This window comes from Otolemur garnettii, unplaced genomic scaffold (genome assembly GCF_000181295.1).
Source record: "Otolemur garnettii isolate 467f Iridium unplaced genomic scaffold, OtoGar3 scaffold00017, whole genome shotgun sequence".
Lineage (NCBI taxonomy): Eukaryota > Metazoa > Chordata > Mammalia > Primates > Galagidae > Otolemur > Otolemur garnettii.
The window spans coordinates 12,964,326-12,981,901 of NW_003852412.1; the positions used below are offsets into that span (position 1 = coordinate 12,964,326).

The window sequence follows — 17,576 nt, forward strand, 5'->3', positions numbered from 1 at the left end:
TTTGGCGGGTCCGGGCTGGGGATTCGAACCCGCCACCTTAGGTGTACGTGGCTGGCGCCTTAGCCGGTTGAGCTATAGGTGCCGAGCCAGAAATCAAATTTATTGATAATTTGCTATAATCAGTCCATTAGTATGTCCCTTCAAAGGAATATTAGTCACAGAAACACAAAGTTTTAGCATAATGACACAATTTTTTTCTTAAAGTTGTGTATACCAAAGTGGGATGAAAACAAAAAGTTGTATGTTTATAACAGTTTCAGCAAAATCAACTGTGTAAACATTACAGGCTTGTAGAGCCAAGAGTGGCTTTATCAAACCCATAAAATAGTTATGGGACTGATAATTACCAGTCCTGAAGGCCTCACTCTCTAGTAGGCAGTACAACATTATCTGTGAGAGCAAAGGCTTCCAGGGTGTACATCCCAACCCCACCCATTACTGACTATATAAACTGGGGCTTTGTTTTTCTCATTAGCAGTATGTAGATAAAAGTATTTATCTTACAAAGTTCTTATGAGAAAACTGAGGCAAAGAAACCTCCCTTATTGTAAAATACGGATCTTGACTCTGCAGACATGGAAGGAATATACCATATCAATATAAGACTATAACCTGAGATACAGATACAAGAGCGATCTCAGGATAAAATGGAGAGTTAATACTCCTGTCCATTCTTGTTGCCAGCAACTGGGAGAAACACACTGGGATAGAATAAAACTGTAATTTCTAAGACATATTATGATGTTCTTTCCTATCTACAGTTTCTTTTTAGAAAAGCATCAGCGTCCATATCGCAAAGTCTCACAGTCTACTCATTATAAACTGTATATTTTTAAAAAATACAAAAAAAAATTGTTATCTAGGAATTTTCCTTTTTTTTTTTTTTGGTTTAGGCAGATGGTTTAGTTTAGCTGTATAAGCTGTCTTCATTAGACTGTTGGTTCCATTTGTGAAATTTAAATCTCTGAATAATGACTGATGATGTTCATGATAAATGATTTTTCAATAATCATACAAGTTCATGATATGCCCTGGTTTTAGGTGAAACAAAGTAATGAGTGTGTTGTGTCCACCCATTGAACTTATTTTAAGGCTCCAGAAACAAATTATCTGTATTAACTGCAAATGCCTCTATTAACAAAAGAGCTAATCATTTGTCTTCATCCTCTTCTCTTGAAAGACTCATTAAGTGATATCCTGGTGTCTCTGATGATATGTGAGTATTCCATTTAAATTTACCCCCGAATTCCACATTTTCCAAATTAGTTTTATTTACAAAAATAGGGTGAGTCACTGATCAGCGACTAGTTTCCAATATGCTATAAATATTTTCTAAAAGTCTACAGTTTCAGACACTGAGATCACAGTGCTGTCCACTTATAAATAGAGTTTCCAGTTTTTGACTTTCATTTTCCTACTAGTTTCAGGGTGGGGCACTGAAACATTTCCCATAAATAAATGAAATGCTATTACATTCCATACTTCTTTTACCACTAGCTGCTGACCATCTGTCGTAAAAGACACACCCTGGAAGGCAGTATCAAAGTTTTAGAATTTGAAATGGCCATGACCATGTTTTCTGAGAAGAAATTTTGCAGGAAAAAACTCACCTACTGATTACAACACTGAAGAGCCATCCACAGGATAATTTCTCCCCGTTAACCCTCTGTAAGCATGGCCATGGTCACTATTATCTTTACTTCCAGCTACTGAGCTCCTACTACATTCTAGGCACTGCATAAATCCTCACATTAGTGCCTGGGAGGAAGGCACCGCTGTTGTCACATTTTATACAAGTTAATTAAAGAGGTTAAGTAATTGCCTAAGACCATACAAATAACAAATGGATTAGAACCAGATCTAGTCATTGACCACTATCCTCATGAAATTCCTTGTAGGACTTATTTTCTTCGTGTGTGTGAAAGTGACTTTGAGTTTACATAAATCCCATGCAAAGCCATTTGAACATCCAAATATTACCATGCATGGTTTAGGCATGCAAATTATAAAATTTTAACTAAATTTGGTGAGGAAATATAACGTTAAATTCATTTATTATAGGGTTATACATGGGAAGATATTTTTTCATGTACATTTTTATGAAGGAGGCTTAAGTTTTTAAGTAGGCTACTCAAGAAAAAGTAATGTTATCAAAAATCACTGAATCATACCCTTAATATAATCTTTTCTTATTCATTACTGAAAAATAATTGGTAGGCCTTCTGGGTTAGTGTCAGGATAAAACAGAGGGCCTAATGTGACTTGCGTCCAATTTCCATTTTTAATGCCCGTGAAGAATTACAAAAAGATGAAAACTGGCAAGGGCCCTGGAAACTAAAGAGGAGACCAGATGCCAGAGTCCCGAGGGGATTTTCACTGATGCCAGGGCTGAGGAGATTAACAGCACATTCTTGGATTCTGCCATAAGAATCAAAACCTGATCCCAAAGAAAGATGAAAATGATGGATTCATGTTGTTTACCTCAAACAATGGGACTCAGGGGCTACACTAAAGAAAAGGTGAGTGATTCTGTCCCATGAGCTGTGCGCAGAGCTAGCCCCTCACACGGCCCTCCCCTCCAGAGATCCCGGGCTGCCTCCCTGCCCATGTCACCCAGGCAGCAGATACCAGACTGACGCGAGAGGACACAGAAGAGACAAGGCATGATACGTGGCTTCCTAGAGTCTGAAACCACCCAGCAAGACACTTTGGAGCAACCCTCAGAGCACCCAATGCTGGGTGGGGTAGAAGTCCTTTGATCAAAGACCTTGGCAAAGTGGGGAATCAAAAATGACATACATTTCCTTAAACATTTTGTTTTAACTTGATACATAGACATTTTTTTGTTTTTTGTTTTTTTTTTTGAGACAGAGCCTCAAGCTATCCCCCTGGGTAGAGTGCCGTGGCATCACGCTCACAGCAACCTCCAACTCCTGGGCTCAAGCGAGTCTCCTGCCTCTGCCTCCCAAGTAGCTAGGACTACAGGCGCCCGCCACAACGCCTGGCCATTTTTTTTTTTTTGGTTGCAGCCATCATTGTTGTTTGGCGGGCCCGGGCTGGGGATTCGAACCTGCCACCTTAGGTGTATGTAGCTGGTGCCTTAGCCGCTTGAGCTACAGGCGCTGAGCCACATAGACAGTTTTTAATGGTAGTCTCTGAATGCAGGTTTTGAGCTCCCTATCATCTTTATTTCATAACCACACGTATAATGTTCCATCTACAGATTCTAGTGCTATTTTTCTTCAAGAAGAGCAAGAACCTAAGAACATGCGAATTTCTAGATGTTCATAGAATAATGGCAGCCATCTAAATTTAAATCTTTCCATGTGTTCTCCTTGCCTATAATCCTAGCACTCTGGGAGGCTGAGGCAGGTGGATTGCCTGAGCTCACGGGTTCAAGACCAGCCCGAGCAAGAGTGAGACCCCATCTCTAAAAATAGCTGGGTACTGTGGTGGGTGCCTATAGTCTCAGCTACTCAGGAGGCTGAGGCAAGAGAATCACTTGAGCCCAAGAGTCTGAGGTTGCTATGAGCTATGATGCCACGATACTCTACCAAGGGCAACGAGTGAGACTCTATCTCCAAAAAAATTAAAAAATTAAAAAACAAACATATTGGTAGGTAAAGAGAGCAAAATCACCCAAACTGCACGCCTATAACACAAGCAGAAGAAGGTATATTTAAACCTCAAAAGATCAAGTGAGGAAACAACCATCTGAAGAGTCAGTGCCAGTACCCAGCCTAGGACAGAGTCAGGCAGGGTCATGCAAAAGAGGGGGAGCAGGTACAAAAAGGGAAGGGACTCAGAGCATGTCTGATAAGATAAACCTCAGAAAGACAGGGTCACACCGAATGTGACAAAATACTGATACAGGCCTCACACCTGCATCAGAGCAACGGATGCTGGAAGTTGAAAGGAAGTACGAGGAAGTAACTTGGACATGGAAGTAAGCAGGACAGAAATGGCCATCTTGGGTCAACACCAACGCTGAGAGAGGAGCAGAGGGAGAACTAGTGTCTTCTGGAAGATGAACAGTAAATAAGGCCCAGCACGGTGGCTCGTGTGTATAAGCCTAGAGCTCTGGAAGGTCACGTGGGTGGATTGCCTGAGCTCAGGAGTTCAAGACCAGCCTGAGCAAGAGACCCTGTCTCTACTAAAAATAGAAAAACTAGCAAGGTATTATGGTGGGTACCTTATAGTGCCAGATACTCGGAGGTTGAGGGAAAAGAACTGCTTAAGCCCAAGAGTTTGAGGTTGCTATGAGCTGTAATGTCATGGCTCTCTACCCAGGGTAACAGAGGAAGACAGTGTCTCAAAAAAAAAAAAAATAGGAAGAAGGAGATGAACAGTAAAGGAAAAGAAGGAGCTGGCCAAAGATCAGTTCTACTAAAGCAATAGAATATGGTAGAATCATGAGAACGCGGACCAGAAAGAAAGGAGGCAGCATCTGTTAAAGAGCCTGCCTCCACTGTAGCAATACAGGGCTCTTAAACTAAGTAGTAAGTTAAACTCTCCAAACCCCATCTCCACAGACTGCCTGCTATTGCAGGTCCAGGAAAAGCCAACATACATGAACACAAATGCAACAACAAAAAGAACTCAGCATCTGTACACAGTTACTATACAAATTTAAAAAATAGAAAATAAGAATTCAAAAATTCAGCAAATGAAAACATTCTCCTATATTAAGAAATAAAAAAGTCACAAAGCAGAAGAAAACTGTTATCTGATACTTCAGCATGAATCAAATATAATTGAACCAGCAACTGCCCATATGCTAAAAAAAAAAAAAAAGATTCAGAAATTTTAGGCTTGGCGTCCATGGCACCGTGGTTATGGCACCAGCCACATATACCGACATTGGCGGGTTTGAACCTGGCCCAGGCCAGCTAACCAACAATGACAACTGCAACAAAACAATAGCCTGCCACTGGGCCAGGGACCTGTGGTCCCAGCTACTTGGAAGCCTGAGGCAGGAGGATCACTTGTGCTCAGAAGTTTGAGGTTGCTGTGAGCTATGATGATGCCACTGCCCTATAGCTGGAGTGACAGAGAAAGACTCTGTCTCATAAGAAAAGAAAAAAGGAATAAAGGAACTAAAATAATTATATAAAGATATTAGTATAATGTGAATACTGAAATAAAATATAACTGTTCCAACTATTAAAAGAACTAATAAATAAAAGGTAAAGATAAAAGTAAACATGGCAAAATAACAAAACTAAGAATAAAAATATCAGTCATAGCAATAAACTTATCTACAAAAATAAAATGTTTTCAGATTGCATCACAAAGAAAAACCTAACACTATACTCAATAACTACAGAACATACATTTCTTTTCTTTTTTTTTTTTTCTTTTTTGCAGTTTTGGCTGGGGCCGGGCTTGAACCCACCACCCCCAGTATGTGGGGCCAGCACCCTACTCCTTGAGCCACAGGCGCCACCCATACATTTCTTCTCAATAACACATGATACGGACACCAATAAAGACTATATATTCAATGTGGGCCAAGTCTCAAATTTAAAAGGAAAAAATAATAAAAAATATGTCCTCTGATGACAACAGAAATTAACTAGATATCAATAATATAACTAGGGAAACTGTAAAATATTTGGGAACTAAAGAACATACTTCTAAATACAAGGGTCACAGAAGAAATCATCATTTGTGCCATAATTGCTATTAAAGCTTACCAATAACGTAAAAGAAATATATTCTTTCATAGGCAAAAATTCAGAAAAACTTATCATTTATGTACCTCCACTGAAAAATTACTTTAAAATATTAACCAACTAATCAAAAGATTAATTAAACTTAAGAACTAGTGAATGGGAAAGTTATAAAAGTGTTGGTAACATAAAAGATAATTAAACATACAGATTTTTTTTTTTGAGATAGTCTTACTATGTTGGCCTTGGTAGAGTGCTGTGGCGTCACAGCTCACAGCAACCTCAAACTCTTAGGCTTAAGTGATTCTCTTGCCTCAGCCTCCCAAGTAGCTGGGACTACAGGCACCCAGCTATTTTTTGTTGCACTTGTCATTGTGTTTTAGCTGGCCCGGGCCAGTTTGAACCCGCCAGTCTCCGTGTATCTGGCTGGTGCCGTAACCACTGTGCTATGGGTGCTGAGCCTAAACATATAGATCTATATGTGTCTAATTTCACTACATGTGATTAGAAAGCTGAATGCAGAACATGAAACTTCTTTTGGAAAGAACAGTTCTTAAGATTTAAGATTTATAATATTCTATTTTGAAAAGCTGAGTCTATGATCCTAAAATGAATTAACAAACACTCGATAATGAGAAAGAAGAATGAAAATATAAGGCAAGAAAATAAACACCATAAAATTTTCTTTGGATAATTTTGCTTCCAGCAAAGATAGAGTAACCAGCAAACCAGATTTACTTATTGTCCTGCTTAAAACAAAACAAACAAAACCAGAACACTAAAAAAAACAAACCCAGGGCGGTGCCTGTGGCTCAAAGGAGTGGGGCACTGGCCCCATATAACAGAGGTGGCGGGTTCAAGCCCAGCCTGGCCAAAAACTGCAAAAAAAAAAGCCCCAGTTTTCAAACACTGCATATAAGCAAAGGACACTAATCTTTGAAAGATGGGAAACCAAGGAGACGAGTCTTATCATTGTCCAGCTTGCTACCTGGAGAGTTTCCAAGCCCTGGTGCAAGAACGGGCATCTCAGACGCAACCCAGTGGACTCCCTGAGTTGAGGAGACAGAGCTGCAAGTCCAAGGAGACCAAGGGAGCTAGAGTTCATCGGTTGGAGTGCCAGAGAAGAGAAAGCTGCACAGAAAGAGAATCCTGGGGATTTACAGAAGACCCCCTTAAAGCATTTAGCTGGGTACTGATCAGATGAATGTGAGTGAACTATCACAATGGTGCAAAGAACCATCAGACAGGATTAAAGGGAACAATGCTCAGCTTTTATGCAGGGCTGGGAATTGCCCCTGTTGCCATCAGCCAGACTAGAAACACTCCTAATTCACAGGCCACTGGGTAGGTTACTAGAGAGGGTTTTGACTCAGTAGTGGGGAATAATAAGCCCTAGACTGAGCACTGCTCTGGGTCTGCCTAATAAATCATACAAACAATACCCAAAAGGATCAAACTGTTTCCAGGTACAATTGCATCTGAGAACAAAGCAAGATGATGTATAAAACTATGAGCACTCAAAGATATCTAGCACCCCCAAAGGGAAAACGTATAATGTTTGGCATCAAATTAAAGTTTAAAAGGGATATGACCCATAAGGAGAAGAATAATTAATAACAACCAACACAGAGCTGACAGAAGTTAGAGATAGCAGGGGACATAAAAACCAAGTTATTATAACTACATTCTGTATGTTCAGAAAGTTAAATAGATACACGGAGGATATGAAAAGGACGCAAGTTGAATTTCTAGGAGGGAAAGCCACAATGTGTTAGATGAAAAAACATTGGATGGAATTCTCAAAAGATTAGACATGAAGGCTTAGCAACAGAATCTATCCAAAATGAAATATAATATTAAAAAAAAGACTCTTTGAAAAACTGAAAAGAGAATGAGTAAGCTGGGGAACAACTTTAAGGGCCCAAGTGACAAGAATGAATATGCTCCTTCTTCCCAAGTTCATTTACAGGCTGACTCTCATGCAACCCAATTTATAAAAAGCTGGTCTTTTTATTTAACAAAATATTTTTAGAGTTTGTCAGAAATAAATTTACAAAGTGAGACTCGTCAAGAACATTTTATGAAGGAAATACGATGAAGGAAAGGCTGATAATTATTTCTATCAGATATTTAAGCATCCTTAAAAAAATAAGAATCAAACAGTGAGGTGCTACCATAAGAACAGAAAAGTCAGTGGACCAAGACCAGGGACACCAAGACAGATCCTAGTACTGATAAAATTACAGTAGTACCACAGATCAGTGAAAAGGGATATACTATTCTGGGGTGTCTTGCCAATATTTGGAAAGAGTATCCTTCTTCATTTATTTATTTATTATTTTTTGAGACAGAGTCTCACTCTGTCACCCAGACTAGAGCGCTGTGGCATCATCCTAGCTCACAGCAATCTCAAACTCCTGGGATTAAGCACTTCTCCTGCCTCAGTCTCCTGAGTACATGGGACCACAGGCACCCACCACAATGCCTGGCTAATTTTTCTTTTTTTGGTAGAGATGGGATCTCACTCTTGCTCAGGCTGGTCTGAAACTCCTGGGCTCAAGTGATCCTCCCACCTCAGCCTCCCAGAGTGCTGGGATTACAGGCATGAGCCACACCCCCAGCTCGTGGACCATCATGCTTCATTGGGCTTCACAGCATCTGTGAAAGGGATGAAAAGTGATTTATATTTTCTTCAACTTTCTTCTTCTGTTTTTTGAGACAGAGTCTCGCTCTGTTGTCTCCAGTAGAGTGCATTGGCATCATCACAGCCCACAGCAACCTCAAACTTCGGGGCTCAAGCATCCTCCTGCCCCAGCTTCCCAAGTAGCTGAGACTGTAGGCACCTACCACAAGGCCTGGGTAAATTTTCCGTGTTTGGTAGAGACAGGGTTTTGTTCTTGCTCAGCCTGGTCTTAAACTCCTGAGCTCAAGGGATCCTCCCACCTCAGCCTCCTAGAGTGTTAGACTTACAGGCATGAGCCATTACACTCAGCCTTCTTTCTTCTTGAAATGATATTCATGGGAGGAGGCAATGTCTTTACAACAACATATTAAATGTTTAAGTTTTTTTACATTATCAGATAATAGCCAATTGTCACCATTGTCTTGTTATGACATAGAAATCTAAAAGAGTTCCCCAATGATGACAAAGAAAAACCATTCATACTATTATAATCAGGGGCCGTGCTTTAAGTTTAATTAATGATAAAATAATTTCAAAGCAATTTATGAAGTGTGAATCTTTTGCTTTTCCTTCTTGTCAAACAACTGAAATGTCTTCCAACAACCTCTGCTTATCAAAGCGAAAAGCAGAAAAACCTATGGAATTGGAAAGAGCTTGGAGAAGTCATTTCCCTAGAAAAGACAAACATGGTCTGTAGCTTAGAAAGAAGAAAAACTGGAGCAGTTGAAGGAGGTTTTATGCCAAATAATGTCCCCACTCCAAAACTGCAGGTATTCCTTCTCACATTTTGAAGCAAGCTTAAGAGAAACTGACAACTATACAACTAGTTAAACCTCTGGTGGTCTCAGCACAGGCAATTCAATTTTTCCCCTGCTACTGGCATTCCTATTTCATGAGCCTCTTTCGAAATTTTCAAAAACTACCCTCATGTTGGGAATGGTATTTCCATTTCTGGGAAAAAGTTCCAGACCTCTGGGCACAGATCAAGTTTCTCTGACATTTGGCTGTCCATTTGTTTTTGCTGCTCTGGAAAAGAAGTTCCGATGTCAAGGGGACTGGCTGGTCAATTTCTGTATCAGCAGGCCTGAGTGTCAAATGCTCTGCCCTGACACTGAAAGACGGCTTGCCTCATGCCATGGGAGGCATCAGCTTCACTGATCCAGGGGCTGAATCATTTTTAAAGAAACTTTTATCAATAAATGAGGCATAAAGAGAGTGATTCTTCACTACCAAAGAGAAATTTGCTGAATTTCCGAGAACAAGTCTTGATATGCTTGATTAAACTCTGGGAAGAAATTTTATTTTTAAGTAAAGAAGGAAAGCCCACTATCTCATGAGTTAGCATACTTGGACAATCATTTTGGCCATATCTTGTGGTTAAAGCCCTGCAGTCACCATTGTGTACATACTGTTGAAGAACAAAGAGATGTTCCATAATAGACTGGTCACTAGGAGAATATTCTAACACTGAAAAACACCTGCAATTTGGAGCTAAAGGTGACCAAACTTTCCCCATTTCTCCGTAGGCAGAAGCAAACATGAGCTAAACTCTTGAAAGGTTGCTTCTGTTCAGGATAATCTTAAAACTGAAGTGTGTATTTACAATCCAAAATTGGGCAACATGGAGAAACATCAACGATGTGAGTGCTGTCAGAGATAATAATCCCAGTAAACTGAGGACAAAGGAAATAACTAATAATGAATGCAATTGCTTCTTGGTTCCAGCCTACTTTCTTCTTGTGAAGTATGCTATAGAGCTTTGATTCCATTTGCTACTGTGTGGTTTTATAAACCGGGGTTTTAACATTTTTGGCACCAAAACACACACAAAACAAAAATGAAAACTGATTGGATATGCTGCACGTATTGTTATAACAAAACCATTCAGACTTTTCTCCTATTTTATGCCAAACCTACAGCCTTTAATTTGCACTGGAAGTTGGTGATAACCTGAATTAAAGTTTAAATTTTGCCTTGCTGGGGGATTTTTGTTTCATTTCCTTTTTATCATGAGTGAGAGTTAAGTTTTGTGTTAAAATTAGCAAGAGATCTATAGGTTTTTGTAAAGAATGTTTTTTTTAGGCGGCACCTGTGGCTCAGTGAATAGGGCACCGGCCCCATATACGGAGGATGGTGGGTTCGAACCCGGCCCCGGCCAAACTGCAACAACAACAACAACAACAAAAAGAATGTTTTCTTCATAATTTTCAACTTGTAATCACATAGAAAAGAACATGTAATCAATTTCTAATATCATAAAGTAAGTTCTATCTAGATTTTTGTGCATATGATTAGGTACTTTTTTCCATAAGTTCATGATTCACATGAGGAAGATATCCATGTCAAAAACATCGACAAAATTTAAGATAGGAAAAAGATTTGCAATAAATAGTCAAACAACTTGACATAAAGGAAATAAATCAGCAAGATCCACATTCTTCAATAAATTAATATAAAAAGACATGAAGTGAATATATCCAAAACAGAAAGTATGAATGGAATATAAACAGTTAAAATTAATCTCTTTAATAATAAAATATCAAGTTAAACAAAACTGCTTTGTCAGCAAAGATTTTTTTAAATCTAAGAAAAACCTATGAGGATGGTGCATCAATGGAATAAGAGTACCTTGGTACAGTTTTTTTTGGAAAGCAACTGTGTAATGTACATAAAGTGCTTTTAAAAGGGTCACTTTCTTTAGTTCGACAATCACATTTCATATCACTTATATTTAAGGGAAAAAATATAAAATGCAGACAATGATTTTATGTATAAATAGTTCATTCTAGTATTATCATTTAGATAAATAAAAAAATCAAAGTTAAAGAAATGGTTACATAGTTACATCCATATGATTGAATATGCAGTCAGTGTAAGAGTGTTTATGAGTTTCTTGGATGATATAAAAAACCAATGATTTGAGCTGAACACACTAGTTCATGCCTGTAATTCCAGCACTTTGGGAAGCTGAGGCAGGAAGATCGCTTGAGGCCAGGAGTTCAAGACTGGCAATATAGTGAGATCCTATTTCTACCAAAACAATTTAAAACTCAGCTGAGTGTGGTGGCTCATGCCTGTAGTCCTCGAACTACTTGAAGGCTGAGACAGGAGGATTGCTTGAGCCCAGGAGTTTGAAGTTACAGTGAGCTACGACCATACCACTGTACTCCTGCCTGGACAACACAGCAAGACCTTGTCTCTTAAAACAACTCCCCCTCCAAAGAAAACCCATGATCTGTGAAATGGCGAAGAACTATGTAGGAAAAAAATTTACAGTAGCTATTTTCAGGTGGCATTTGGATGCTTATTTTTATTTTTTATAGTTTGTAAATTATCTGCAATGAGCATACATTACTGACACTTGGGGATATTAAGTTAAATTGAAGTTAAACATAACAAATTTAGGTCATGAATAGAAGCAGAAATATTTTAAAGAAAGAGAAAACAAGTCATCCCATATGAATGAGCAAATAATGAGTTCAAAATAAGTGATGGGAGACAAGATTTTGTTGTTTGTCTCCTGCCTAGTTATTCAGTGGCATTAACTTTTCTTTTCTTTTCTTTTCTTTTTTTTTTTTGAGACGGAGCCTCAAGCTATCCCCCTGGGTAGAGTGCCATGGCATCACGCTCACAGCAACCTCCAACTCCTGGGCTCAAGCGAGTCTCCTGCCTCTGCCTCCCAAGTAGCTGGGACCACAGGCACCCACCACAACGCCTGGCCATTTTTTGGTTGCAGCCATCATTGTTGTTTGGCAGGTCCGGGCTGGGGATTCGAACCTGCCACCTTAGGTGTATGTGGCTGGCGCCTTAGCCACTTGAGCCACAGGCGCCAAGCCGGCATTAACTTTTCTATGACTTGGATGCTAGTAATGAAATGACTACCCACTGCTATAAACTTGCTGCTTGAGAAGTGATCTTTAAAATTTGCTAAATTCTCCAAGGAAAACAGAGAAACGTTGCATTGCAAAACAATCTAAGGAACGTTATAAAGCCTATTGAATCAGATTTTCCCTCGGGTTTGCAAGAGAATACCCTTCCTAGTGTCACCTTTCTGGATGAGACTCATGAGCTCGAAGCCCATGGACTCCACGTAGTGAGAGGCTGGGCAGCTGGCGGAACGCTTCCTCCATCCATTCCTAAATTGGTAAGACTTTAATGTTTCATCTTTAGTAGCTGTCAGACTTCCTTTGTATAAGACAATCTTATGCCAAACCCTACTTTTTGAAATGTATTAATTATATAAAAATTGATAATGTAAAAAGATAATAATTGGGGATTGGTTAAATTATGGCACATAATTTAATAATCACACTGTGATTATGTGCAAGGTGGATTGTAAACTTAAATGCCCATAGGGACTAGGAAGGTGGGACAATATGAGTGCAGTGGGCCTGTGCTGGGAGTTGGGAGCAACGGAGACTGGTGATTGAAGGGTAAATACTTCATCTAAGGGGCTCGGTGCCTGTAGCTCAAGTGGCTAAGGCGCCAGCCATGTACACCCAGGGTGGTGGGTTTGAATCCAGCCTGTGCCTGCCAAACAACAATGACGGCTGCAACCAAAAATAGCCGGGCGTTGTGGCAGGCGCCTGTGGTCCCAGCTACTCGGGAGGCGGAGGCAGGAGACTCGCTTGAGCCCAGGAGTTGGAGGTTGCTATGAGCTGTGATGCCACGGCACTCTACTCAGGGGTACAGCTTAAGGCTCCTGTCTCAAAAAAAAACAACAACAAAAAAAACTTCATGTAAGGAAGACAGCAACTATTTAATTCCAGTCAGTTGTTGGCCCAGTGATGCCAGAACTTCCTATTTTTTAAAACTTTTTATTTGTAAATAAATTCAGGTTTACAAAATTTTGTGAAAATAAGACATAATAAAAGAATACCTATGCCCTTTACCTATAATCTTTTGTTTGTTAATATTGGAGTCCAGTTGAGTTCTCTTTCTCTCTGTATACACACACACACACACACAATTTTTTTCCTGAACTCCTAGCGTATTAAATACATCATTGCTCTTTACTCCCAAATACTCTTTTGTGTATTTCCTACTAACAGAAACCTGAAGCCTACCATTTTTTGAACTAGGACACCTGGAGTGGGATGAAGAAGAAAGGGTGTGAAAAAGTCTTCTCCTGATCACTAGGGGACCAATTAGCTGCAAACACTCCACACTAAGCTATAACATCAAACAAAGGCTGAAAACCATTAGAGCAGACAATGATCATTCCACCTGTAAAAACAATACCTCCAATATGTACACATGTATTTCTAAATAGGAATATGAGCAAATCTACTAATATATATGCTGTACCATCAAACATACACTTCAAAAAGGATGAGATAAAATTAAATACAAATAGAAGACTGAAAGTTGGCTCAGCACCTGTAGCTCAGCGGCTAGGGTACCAGCCACATACACGGGAGCTGGCGGCTTCGAACCCGGCCGGGGCCTGCCAGACAACAGTGACAACTGCAGCCAAAAAATAGCCAGGCATTCCGGTGGGCACCTGCAGTCCCAGCTACTCAGGAGGCTGAGGCAAGAGAATCGCTTAAGTCCAAGAAAATGACATAGTGAGACTCTGTATCAAAAAAAAAAAGTTCTCTGGCTGCACTCCAAGGAAGCCCCTCTCACCTTCTAAGGCACATGCCTTCTCACCCCAGGGGTCACTGCTCTGCACTGTGATGTCTATGCAGGAAAAGGACCACCACTATTTCAAAAGCTAAGTCTAGGTCCTGCTCCCTATCTCCTTAGCATCTGCCAGCTCTCCCTAACATGACATACTGTTTTATGCCTTCACAGCTCTTATCACCTTGGGAGTCATCTTGCTTATTTACCTGTTTACTTGCTTAATACTTTCTCCCCCTTCTGAAAGATAAGCTCCTTGAGAACCAGGATCTTGCCTGTCTTGTTCATTCCTAATTTCTAAGCACCTTGAACAGGAGTGGCATGTTGCTTGTTAGATACCCACTAACAAATGAACTAAACATATCCTTGGCTCTTGTTCCAGCTCTTCCCCCTGCTTGGTCCTCCATTCTTCTAGCAGCCAACAGGGCAGGTGCCCCCCACCCCCCAGCTGAAAGCTAACAATACCCTCACCTACTTCTAAGCAAAGCTTCTCGGCTATAGACCTTCTACAGAGGTGAGAGGCAGGGCAATCTTATTCTTCACGTAAAATACAGACCCATGATCTCAAATTTAGAACTTAAAAAATAGATATCTAATTATAATATTTCTAAAGGCACTTCTAAAACAAAAAAAATCTTGTATTTGTAAGCTGAACTATCATTTTCACACAAAAGTTATTCTCATTCAGCTGGAGTCAAGCTGTTCTTGGAGTTTCTGTTCTGGGAGGAAAAGGGGAGATTTACAGGTACCTGATAGTTTCCCACACGTCGAAGCCGTCCAGAGGCTTGGTGCCATTGGTGTGTCCCCCGGCCAGCTTCACGAGCGTAGGCAGCCAGTCAGAGATGTGGATGAGCTCCCGGTTCTTCACGCCCTTCTGTTTCAGCAAGGGGCTTGCCACAAAGCCCACCCCTCGGACACCTCCTTCCCACAGGCTCCATTTTCTTCCGCGAAGGGGCCAGTTATTGCCCCCTGCCAAAGTCTGCCCTCCGTTATCTGAAACACAAGTGGGTCTCGGCATGAGCATGCTGTTAACCCTCAAATACATTTAAGAATGGAGACTTCTATGTATGTTATTATCAAATGGTGCTTAAGGAATAAGATAACTCCTTGTCCCTCCATACTAACGGCCCTGTCCCACCTGACACTGCCATCTATCACACAGCCATAACCGAGGTCCAAGATGGCACATATCTGACATGAGACCTATAAATCCTCCACGTATAGAGCCATTGAGAAACAAGGCTGTCCTCTGATGGTATGTGCTTTGAAGAGATCCCTGTGCCCAGCAACTAAGTTTCAAATGTATGTGTGTAACTTTGTATAGCACAGGAGAACAAGTCTGTGGAAGTTGGGGCCCTGACCATATGTGAAAAGAAAACTTGGAGTGAGTTTCAAGTCATTAGTAATATTAAGTTCCTGGTAAGTAGGGACAGATCTTTTGGTTTTTCTTTTGGAAAAGTGTTCTAGCATTTAAACTGGTAATTGAATTAACATTCTGCTCCCTGGTCAGCTGAGCTCTTTGTTAAGTGTGAAAGTTGAGGATTCCTCCAGTGGTTTATAATTATCTCTGTAAACAGAGCAATTGGGTGGAAAAAAGAATTGCAAGGAAAACTCCTCCCTTCTTGACTAGATGGTGAGATAAAGCTTCATCATGTGCAATGCCAGGGAAGAGAAGGTTTCTCTTCCAAGACAAGCGGGGACAGGGAACACTGGCAAAGACAGTGTTAGAAGCCCCTGGAGTCACTGAAGTTAAGACCTCACCAGCCAAGTGGGCTCAGAGTTAGGTATTAAGTTGGACTGTAGAAACCAAAATGTGCTATTTCTCGTATACTAGGTTACAGAATCAGACAGAGCTCCAAAAGTATCCACACACTTACGTGATTTTATAGACACAGTTTAAATAATGCTTATTTTGCACATATTACATTTTAATTAAATGTTTATTAAAAACCACTATTACCCAAACGAACCACATGAGGGCAGTATGACAGATGTGCTCTACAGAGCGTTAACTTACCAAGATCTATTGCAGAAACCAGAGATCTAGCAAAGCCACCGGATGTACATGGGGGGACAGAGGACAAACGTTTCTTAAGCACCAGCTCCCACTTTGATCTCACATTATCTCTCTGAGAATCTGGAGTCACAGACCTGATGCAAGTAAGCTTTGTGACCAGAGGCAATACCTCAGCTTCCTCCTCTTTAATATGGAAATGATAATTCCTACTTGCCTTAGTCCATTTTGTGTTGCTGTAACAGAATACCTGTGGCTGGGTAATTTATAAAGAAAAGAGGCTTATTTGGCTCGCCATTCTGGTGACTGGTAAATCCAAGAGGATGTACCACGTCTGCTTGGCTCCTGGTGAGGGCTTTGGGCTGCTTCATAACACGGTGCAGAATTGCACAGGAAAATAGGTATGTGAAAAGTGGGACCCAACAGGAGAAAGAAACTTGCTTTATAACAGCTTGCTCTTGTGGGAACTAATCCAAGGGCAAGAACTCATTCCAGTCGGACAGCATTGAACTACGCATGCGAGATCTGCCCCCATGACCCAAACACCCTCCCCGCCAAGCCCACCTCCCTAGACTGATGCATGTGCAATGAGACTTCACAGTGAGTTCTGGTGGGGACAGACCACATTCAAATCATAGCACTATTCCACATATTACGATGAGAATGAAATGACACCATTGATGATAATTTCTTGGCAGGGCCCCTGGTACAACCTATGTACTCAATAAATGGTAGCAATTGTTGTTTTTAATATTTACAACAACCTACAAAGTCTAGCATTATTAACTATTTTGTTGCTTTAAAAAAATGAGTTTTGAAAAGGCCTAATAGCTAATAGGTAGCAACAGTAGGATTCCAACTCCATCTGTGTGGCCCCCCACTTAGGCCTCTGCCCCAGAGCACCATGCTCCTGCTATCCCTAGAAGAGTGGGCTCACACAGGAAGGCCACATCAACCTTCACTTCCCAGTGAAGGCCACCAGCGTGGCCAAACACCCATTCTCCCTGTGAGACAGAAGGAGAGTTACATGTATTTCAAGGCAACAGTGATTTGTTTCTGAGAAACTTCTGTGCTAATGGGAAAGAATTTAAGAAAGCCAAGGAAGGTTTTGATAGAGCTCTTTCTTTCTTTCTTTTTTTTTTTTTTTTGAGACAAAGTCTCACTCAGTTGCCCTGAGTAGAGTGCTGTGGTGTCATAGCTCACACCAACCTCAAACTCCTGGGCTCAAATGATTCTCTTGTCTCACCCTCCTGAACAGCTGGGACTACAGGTGCCTGCCACAATGCCCAGCAAGGTTTTTTTCTACTTTTAGTAGAGATGGGGGTCTCTCTCTGCCCAGGCTGGTCTCAAACTCCTGAGCTCAAGCAATCTGCTGCTTTGGCCTCCCAAGTGCTAGGATTATAGGCATGGGCCACCACCCCCCAGCTTGACTACAATCTGTGCTTTGTGAAGGAGAGCAGAGGAAAATCTTCAACGAGATTAGAGGAAGGAAACAATTCTTCAACACAGGAATGAGTGACAGACAGACTCATCGTCTGATATCACAGACTCATAAGAACCTTTCCTTAAATCTTTTTTTTTTTTT

At 40.7% G+C, this 17,576-nt stretch overlaps 1 protein-coding gene across 1 annotated transcript in view; it reads right to left on the reverse strand.

The window, feature by feature from the left end:
• The window catches only part of ARSB (arylsulfatase B), a 168,593-nt gene that overhangs the window by 73,048 nt on the left and 77,969 nt on the right, over positions 1 to 17,576 (reverse strand). The window contains exon 5 of the mRNA XM_003785937.3: positions 14,727 to 14,970. Within this exon, the coding sequence (XP_003785985.1) occupies positions 14,727 to 14,970 (244 nt within the window). The remainder of the gene's footprint in view (positions 1 to 14,726; positions 14,971 to 17,576) is intronic.